The 9,199-nt window shown below is 35.2% G+C and overlaps 1 protein-coding gene across 9 annotated transcripts in view; it reads left to right on the top strand.

The window, feature by feature from the left end:
• Nucleotides 1-2,740: 2,740 nt before the first annotated feature.
• Nucleotides 2,741-9,199, top strand: part of eml1 (EMAP like 1) — a 47,928-nt gene continuing 41,469 nt past the window's right edge. For all 9 annotated transcript variants that reach the window (XM_043263669.1, XM_043263671.1, XM_043263665.1 and 6 more), the window contains exon 1: nucleotides 2,741-2,930. In XM_043263669.1, the coding sequence (XP_043119604.1) occupies nucleotides 2,747-2,930 (184 nt within the window). In that variant the 5' untranslated portion in view covers nucleotides 2,741-2,746. The remainder of the gene's footprint in view (nucleotides 2,931-9,199) is intronic.

Raw genomic sequence — 9,199 nt, 5'->3', positions numbered from 1 at the left:
TTCTTTCTTTCTTTCTATCTTTCTTTCATCCCTTTTGTCTTTCTTTCTTTTTTCATCCCTTCTTTCTTTCTTTCTTTCTTTCTTTCTTTCTTTCTTTCTTTTGTTATCTTTCTTTTTTCCTTCATCCCTTTTTTCTTTCTTTCTTTTTTTATCCCTTCTTTAATCCCTTCTTTCTTTCTTTTTTCTTTCATCCCTTCTTTCTTTCTTTCTTTCTTTCTTTATTTCTTTATTTCTTTGTTTCTTTCTATCTTTCTTTTTTTCTATCTTTCATTTTCTATCTTTCTTTCTATCTTTCTTTCTTTCCTTCATCCCTTCTTTCTTTCTTTCTATCTATCTTTCTTTCTTTCTATCTTTCCTTCATCCCTTCTTTCTTTCTTTCTATCTATCTTTCTTTCTTTTATCCCTTCTTTCTTTTTTCTTTCTTTTTCATCCCTTCTTTCTTTCTTTCTTTCTTTTTTCTTTCTTCCTTTCTTTCTTTTTTCTTTCATCCCTTCTTTCTTTCTTTTTTTCTTTTTTATGCCTTCTTTCTTAATTTTTTCTTTCTTTTTTCATCCCTTCTTTCTTTCTTTCTTTCTTTTTTCTTCCTTCCTTTCTTTCTTTTTTCTTTCATCCCTTCTTTCTTTCTTTCTTTCTTTCTTTTTTTTTATGCCTTCTTTCTTAATTTTTTCTTTTTCTTTCATCCCTTTTTTCTTTCTTTCTTTTTCATCCCTTCTTTCTTTCTTTTTTCTTTCATCCCTTCTTTCTTTCTTTCTTTCTTTCTTTCTTTTTTTTCTTTCTATCTTCCTTTCATCCCTTCTTTCTTTCTTTCTTTCTTTCTTTCATCCCTTCTTTCTTTCATCCTTTCTTTTGTTTCTTTCTTTTTCCTTTAATCCATTCTTTCTTTCTTTCTTTCTTTCTTTCATCCCTTTTTTCTTTCTTTCTTTCTTTCATCCCTTTTTTCTTTCTTTCTTTCTTTCTTTCTTTCTTCTTCTTTCATCCCTTCTTTCTTTCTTTCTTTCTTTCTATCTTTCTTTCTTTTTTCTTTCATCCATTCTTTCTTTCTTTCTTTCTTTTTTCTTTCAACCCTTCTTTTTTCTTTCTTTTTTCTTTCATCCCTTCTTTCTTGCTTTCTTCTTTCATCCCTTCTTTCTTTCTATCTTTCTTTCTTCTTTCATCCCTTCTTTCTTTCTTTCTTTCTTTCTTTTTTCTTTCATCCCTTCTTTCTTTCTTTCTTTCTTTTTTCTTTCAACCCTTCTTTCTTTCTTTTTTCTTTCAACCCTTCTTTCTTTCTTTCTTTCTTTTTCTTTCATCCCTTCTTTCTTTCTTTCTTTATTTCTTTCCTTCATCCCTTCTTTCTTTCTTTCTATCTTTTTTCTTTCTTTCTTTCTTTCTTTCTTTCTTTCTTTCTTTCTTTCTTTCTTTCTTTTTTTTTTCTTTCAACCCTTCTTTCATTCTTTCTATCTTTCTTTCTTTTTTCTTTCATCCCTACTTTCTTTCTTTCTTTTTCTCTTCTTTCTTTCTTTCTTTCTTTCTATCTTTGTTTCTTTCTATCTTTTTTCTATCTTTCTTTCTTTAATCCATTCTTTCTTTCTTTTTTCTTTCATCCCTTCTTTCTGTCTTTTTTTTATTCCTTTTTCTTTCTTTCTGTTTTTTCTTTTATCCCTTCTTTCTATCTTTCTTTTTTCTTACATCCCTTCTTTCTTTCTTTCTTTCTTCCCTTCTTTCTTTCTTTCTTCTTTCATCCCTTCTTTCTTTCTTTCTTTTCTATCCCTTCTTTTTTTCTTTCTTTTTTCTTTCATCCCTTCTTTCTTTCTTTCTTTTTTCATCCCTTCTTTCTTTCTTTCTTTCTTTCTTTCTTTCTTTTTTCTTTCCTTCTTTCATCCCTTCTTCCTTTCTTTCTTTTTTCATCCCTTCTTTCTTTCTTTCTTTCTTCTTTCATCCCTTCTTTCTATCTTTCTTTCTTTTTTCTTTCATCCCTTCTTTCTTTCTTTCTTTCTTTCTTCCTTTCATCCCTTCTTTCTTTCTTTTTTCTTTCAACCCTTCTTTCTTTCTATCTTTCTTTCTTTCTTTTTTCTTTCATCCCTTCTTTCTTTCTTTCTTTCTTTCTTTCTTTTTTCTTCCTTTCTTTCTTTCTTGCTTCTTTCCTTTCTTTCTTTCTTTCTTTCTTTCTTTCTTTCTTTCTTTCTTTCTTTCTTTCTTCCTTTCTTTCTTTTTTTTCTTCCTTCCTTCCTTCCTTTCTTTCTTTTTTCTTTTTCTTTCTTTTTTTCTTTTGCCACCTTCCATATGTAATAATAATAATAATAATAATAGTGAGAATTCTTATTTAAAATAATAATACTACAAAACAACAACAATGATGATGATGATGCTCGTAGTGGTGCTGATGATTATTTATTCATCATAATTCCAACAATTTTCACACAGTGAAATATCCACATATAACAGTGATTTAAGATTACTTCCCAAACGTACTGATGCAAGCGACACTGAATATACAGGTATTACATAAACAACTGTCTATTTGTCTTCGTATCTTTTTTAGAACAAGAAATGAAACTTCAAATAGCTGTCGCTCATTTGTAGCCACTGTTAAGGGCCGAATGGGATCATCTGGCTTCAAAATAGCTGGAGTGACAGCGTTTGTATCCAGTAATGGAGCCTCTCAGTGTTGCAGGCCGGTCCGATTAAATGGATTGTCTCCAGAGGAAAGAGGGAGGGTGTAAACATATTTATCTTCCAATAGTGGCCGGGGCCATGAGTGCTTGATATGCATTCTTTGCATCTCATGGTTCTCAGCTGGCCGGCGAGGGCAGAAGCAGAGTGGTTGGATGGTGTACGCAATCTCAAAGAGACGTTTGTTTCACCGACAGAGTTTTGTTTTGGACGCTATCCATTCAGAGAGAGTTTTCCACTTTACTCCATAATGTCAGACTGTGAGGGGCTTCCGATGGGTGAGTATCCAGTGTTGGGGAATTGTTGATTTATACTGTTTTGGCCTGGCTCCGTGCTGACAACTCATCCTGCAAATATGTTCTCATATTCTGCTTGATGAGAGTGCAAAGGTTTTAGCCATATATGGCTGCTCTCAGGCCGACCATCTCTGTCACTGGACATCTTAAGAGAGAGACTATCGTTTTACGAAATGTGCTTCAGTTCTATGTGTGTGTCTGTTGCAAAGTGTGTCTTATAGCCTCCACAAATAATTTATCTGGATCGTGCATCACAGCTGAACACTGCTGCAGCTGTTATTTATAACAGTGCCGTGTTGATATGTGCTTCCCGCTTGGGTGTCTTCACGGCAGTGCGTTTATAACTTATATAAACATAAGACATGCTCGAAGGGATCATTTCCCTCACATAGAGAAGAGCCTAGGAAGGTCTGAATGGTGGCTGGATGTCTGCACGGTGAAAACAATCAGATATAAATAGACCTTCTCCCTCCTGGCGCGAGGGACAATACTGTTTACCAGGCATTTTACCTGCTAAAGCATTATACTAACACAGTTAACACTGCAGTCTTCGGTTCCAATGTTCTGCTTCTGTCATATAAACCCATATCTAAAAAGTATATTAGCAGCTACTAAATTGCAAGCAATTTGCAATGAAATGGTTTGCCCTTTTTTTGTCAAGAGTGCCTCCTGCTATGAAAATTATGCAATAGCAATGTTTGATATTTGAAGGTTTGTTATGGGAATGAAGTCAATGCATTCTCTTCCAAATGTATGTGGGTGTTATCAGTATGCACTTGTAATAACTCATCGCTCTTATGCGTTTGCCAAGGCCAGCTCTATCTGTTGTTAGGAATCTGGAATGCACATATATCCGCATATATCAGAGTTTAAAAACATAGGTTTTGAGAAAAGTGAGAGTTTCTAAACTCCATAAAGTCAGCGTGCTGCTAGATGTGCTGTTATACGACTACGGGTTGATACATTTTAGTATATTTGATAGACTCAGTAAAACTGCTTCTGAGCCATTTAATTTGTGTCTTCCCATACATGTTATATCAGGAAATCAAAATGAGCCAATTAAAATAATACAACAATAACTTAACTATAAAGTAGCCTGTGCTTCTCTGTTTTGTTTTTGAATCCCCAGAGTAAAGTTGGGTAGTAATTCCCAGTCATGAGAAAACATATAACCTTGAGCTGTTTACAGAACTAATTAATTAGGCTGCACTTTGGAATCCTTTTCATAATTGTGAAGAACGTCTTTGTCTAATGAAGCTCGGAGTTTAATGAACCCACTCTGTATAATTATTGGACCTCTGTGTAACAGGAGGCCATTTGTTTCCACTGACTGAATCTTAAAATGTCCCAAATTAACTGCAGGCTTTGCGCTAAAAAAACTATCTTACAAAAGCACGAATTTAATGTAATGCTGCTTTAATGTACACTGATTGTTATTTCTGTTATAGTTAGAAGGCAATAGTCGAGTACAATATTTGAAACTTTTCGAGAATTATGACACCTAACATTCGACTCGCTCTAAGAAAAAGAATATGATAGAAAAAATTTTTTATTTTTTATTTTTATGAATTCGACTGTCTCCTAGTTTTTGCGTCATTTCCACAACGTGTCTCTTTTTTCGCGAAAGTGCCTGCATTAGCTAAATATGACGCATCTGTGAAAATACAGAAACCGTGAAGGTACAATATTAATTTTAAATTATTATTACGTCTGAAGGAGCAATACAAACACACACACACACACACACACACACACACACACGCACACACACACACACACACACACACACACACACACACAATAAAACAAAACAGACAAAACATGGCAGTATTTTTAATGCTATGTTTATTTCTCAAATAATAAAATGAAATGCTATATTATATGATGAAACTATATAATACTTAGCATGACAGACAGCAGGTACAGTCTTTCCCCCCCCCAAAAAATGTCTATAGTGTATTTTTTTTCACCATATAATGCTGTTTTGACAATTCGTAAGTGCAAATAACCTATTAATAGTGTATCAAAAAAATTCTGTGATCCATATACATTAATTGTTGATTAGTACGCAAACAGTTTGTTTCAGCCTATTGATCGCTTGTGGTCTACAGGGACGAAAGCGGCCAAAGTTTAAATAACACCAATGTTTTTTTTATTATATATTTTTTCTCGCATGTTGGATGTTGTAAGTAAACCACAAGGTGTCACTGTTCAGCCATTTACAATAACAGACACACGCACACACACACACACACACACACACACACACACACACACACACTACGCCCACCTGCTAAAAGGTCAGATAGTTCGTAACAATGGAAAATTATATTGTGTCAGAATGACATTTACTTGTGTTTAGTTGAACTTCGTGCCGTTCTTGTGCGTGACATGACAGAAATGTATAAGTAAAGGAGCTCTCTAGGACACGACCATGGTCTTTGATCATCTGAACTCATTGGGTGAGTAAGGCTTGGGCCTAAACAGGACATCAACACTATATGTCATGTATTTTAACCTTTATAAGAACTTACAGTTGTGAACATTCAGCACCCTTTATTTGTTTCTATTCTGGCAGGTGAGAGAATAAGCATTTCTCACTGTTTTACTGCCCCACCCATGTTTCTCTTGTCAGGAGGGATGAGAATGATCATCTCAGACTTCCCAAGTAGTGCAGCTTGTGCCGTTACAGTTTACTTCGCAAACCTCTGTCCTGTTGGCCTTGAGGCATTGTCTATTTTCATGTTGAAAAGCCTGCTGTATTTTCCATTGCAACCCTATTTTTATATAATGACTTCACTCATCTGGTCTGGTCTGGGGAGGAGCATCTCCATCTGTAATGCAATTTCAACCTCTTAGTGTTGGCGGGCAGAGTTATTCAAGATAGTATATTGATCGACCAAAGTAATCCTGACAGTCTGAGACTGGTAATGTGAAGTCCCAGTAAAGGCTAGCGGTATGTTCACACTGTAGAGAAAAGCACTTCACTTTTGATCTCCCCCATTAAGATCCCATTAGACCAAAGTGATTTATGAGCCCTCTGTTTTGAATGATCAACTAATTGGTTTGACCACTCAATGTTTTTAGAGTATTCTGCACCATTCTGCCATTAAGGTACATCATTTTATATGAGGACTATATAATTTAGAGAATATACTCTCATTCGAAAATAATATGATATACCATGATGTCTGGTTGCTATGTGGGTTATTAGATTTTTTTTTAATGAATTGGATATTTATTAGTGCATGCACATATTTTACCATCTAGATTACCTTTGTAACACTAAACTAAACTTTAGTTAAACTACAAATATCACTTTAATACCTCTTTAATCTCACTGCTTCATCTTTTATAGTGCAGCATATGACCCAAAACTACAAATACTACAGTTCAAAGCTCGTCGAGATTCTAGATCGTGAATGATGTAATGTTTGTGAAAGAAAAGAGTTGTGTGTTCTTGTATGTAGAGCATCACGTATGTTCTTCCATATATAGTAACTGGGGGATGGGATGGTCCATGTATCCAGCAGCAGAAGTCAGATATGATTAATGTTTTCCCTGCTTCACAGGATACAGAGCTGTGCAAGCAGGAGTGCATAGCCTTATATAATCATCACAGATGAAACAACATTTGAATCACACATAGGTTGAATGTATTTTAATAAGAACAACATCCGCGTTTTATTTCTATATGTAGGTTATTTATAGATATTTACTTCATGGCTGGAATATTAGATTCTGTTTGGCCGTATGATTCAGCAAAAAGTATATTTTATTGGGGGGTTGCAGCTCATTTAGTGCATTTTAACCATGCTGGCTGGATGCTGGAGTGAATTTATGAGCTCTGATGTAAGATATAATGACATCATCATCTGAATGGGAACAGCAGGGGGTGTCAGATAGACGCACTCGTGTCTTCTGTGTCCCTTCGCCCGCCCGTTGGTCCATGCTCCCCGCTAAGGTCCACACAACAGGGGCCACGGGAGCAGGGCTTGGACCAGGTGGTGGTCCGGGGTTTGTGGAGAGTGATGCCTCAGGGGAAGCCGCATGGCTGGCTGCCCAGGTCCACACCCACACCAGCTGTGTCAGGGGCCCGGAAGTGGATGGAAAGCTTGCAGATTGCACGATTGAATGTTAGTCGCCCGCCCTCGCGTTGGTTTGTTGCGAATATGTGGATTTTTGTGCCTCTAATTATGCTAAATTAAATGTGTATAATTTTCAAAAAGTCGTGAAATAAGACGCGGTATTGCAGCCTTGCTTGTAATGCCACTTGGGAAGTTTTCCACTGATCTGCTACGCTTTCATTGGACAAATTAACAACAGTTGTGTATGATGTCATTTGAATGATGTCACCGCGGCCTGACCAGCATCGTTTGACTCATCATGTGAACTGATTAGATTTAGAGCAAACACTGTCTGTCTGCAGCAGTCTGTCATTTGAAGACTGGATTCTCAGTGAATTCTGGATCTGAAGTGTTTTCAGAACCCAGAGGATCATTAGTGCTATTTCAATCTCAAAGCAGATGATCCCTGTTCTGGAGCAGATAACTGTAGGACAAAAAGAAAGGATGAATGCATGACAGAAGTCGTATTAAGGATTATTAATGTGTGGGAGAAATGACAGAAACAAGAATCGCATGCATATATATATAAAGCATGCGATTCTTGTTTCTGTCATTTCTATATATATATATATATATATATATATATATATATATATATATATATATATATTATATTAATTGAAATGCACAATAAAGAAACTCTTTATATGTGTGTAAATATATGTGTGCGTGTGTAACGGTTTGCTTGGTTTAGGATACAAAGAAGTCTCTTGTCTTTACTTAGGCTGAATTTAATGAATTAAAAACAGTAAAACTGTAATTTTGTGAAATGATATTACAATTAATGTTTATTTTAATACTTTTTTTAAAATGCAGTTCATTCCTATGACTTCAAAGCTGAGGGCCGTTTCACTGCCAGTCAAGCCAACTAATTTTTTCACAATATGTATGATAATAAGTTGTTATATAATAAGAAGCTTGCACATGTAAGATCTTTTAATGAGCTAGTTGAGTCTACGCTTCATGTGAATGTTAATTCACTAATAGGCGTTGGAGCAGAGAAATCTGCAGATGCTATTTTAGTCTAAACCTCAGGCACTGGCATGGTCTATTACCCTGAGATTATCAACACAACCTCTTGACTTTGCTTATGACTTGCCATTAATGCACTTGTAGTTGTACCGAGGGCAAAAATGTCAACTGATTGCAAACATTAATGGCATTTTTCATGTACATTAGGCAGATTGTCGTGTACTATTATTGTAATATAATTTAACAATAGCTAATTTGAACTAAATGGCATAAAAGGTTCCTGTAGATCTGCAAGGCCAAGCAGTTTTGCATTTGTGGGTTGCTTGACAAATTATTGCCTTGATTTTCAACATAAAAATTAAATTAAAACTAAATAGAAATGAATAAAACAAAAAATATATATTTTATGGAAACAGTGGATAGGAGCAGTGGAGAGATTGCTACTTTTCTTTGTTTGTGGATAATCTTGACTCACTGTAGTGTAGTTTTTCCTTAGTTATAAAGTACTGCGAATGTAAGCGTATGTGGACGTGCAGGAATGTTAATGTAGTCTTTGGATTATACCATGTAATTTTCCTTAAACAAACAAAAAAAAAACTGGAACTTTGTCAGGTGCCGAATATAACTAATCTTTTGTGACACGTGTATCATTTTGTGTTTAAGCGTGTGCATATGTGTTTGTACGAGAAAGGTGCAGCCAGTGTAATTGGAGAACAATAGGAGGGTGTAGCTCTGTTGGGCTGCCACCCGAGGGATCCCCAGACTTACACACAGATGATGAAGTGCTTCTCCCAGCCGCTCTCCCTTCCCCCAGCTGGTGTCTCTCTCTCCAGGGGTCTGTGCACTCTCTAATCTCACGGCTCCACCACTGGACTATATTTTCCTCCATTAACATGCAGGCAATCGATGCCGAAACATCATCAAAAAATGCTTGTGCAGTTTATTAGCAATATGATAGAATGCCACAGTTTTTTTCTGTATTTCACAGTTAGTTTTAAATGTGTACACACACATGTATATATATATATATATATATATATATATATATATATATATATATATATATATATATATATATATTTTTTCTGTTTTTGTTTTTGTATTTTATTTACAAAATTTTACAGTAACATAGAGTTTTTATTCAAGTACAAA

The sequence above is a fragment of the Puntigrus tetrazona genome, chromosome 17 (genome assembly GCF_018831695.1).
Source record: "Puntigrus tetrazona isolate hp1 chromosome 17, ASM1883169v1, whole genome shotgun sequence".
Taxonomy (NCBI): domain Eukaryota; kingdom Metazoa; phylum Chordata; class Actinopteri; order Cypriniformes; family Cyprinidae; genus Puntigrus; species Puntigrus tetrazona.
This window is presented reverse-complemented; position numbering and strand designations above follow the sequence as displayed.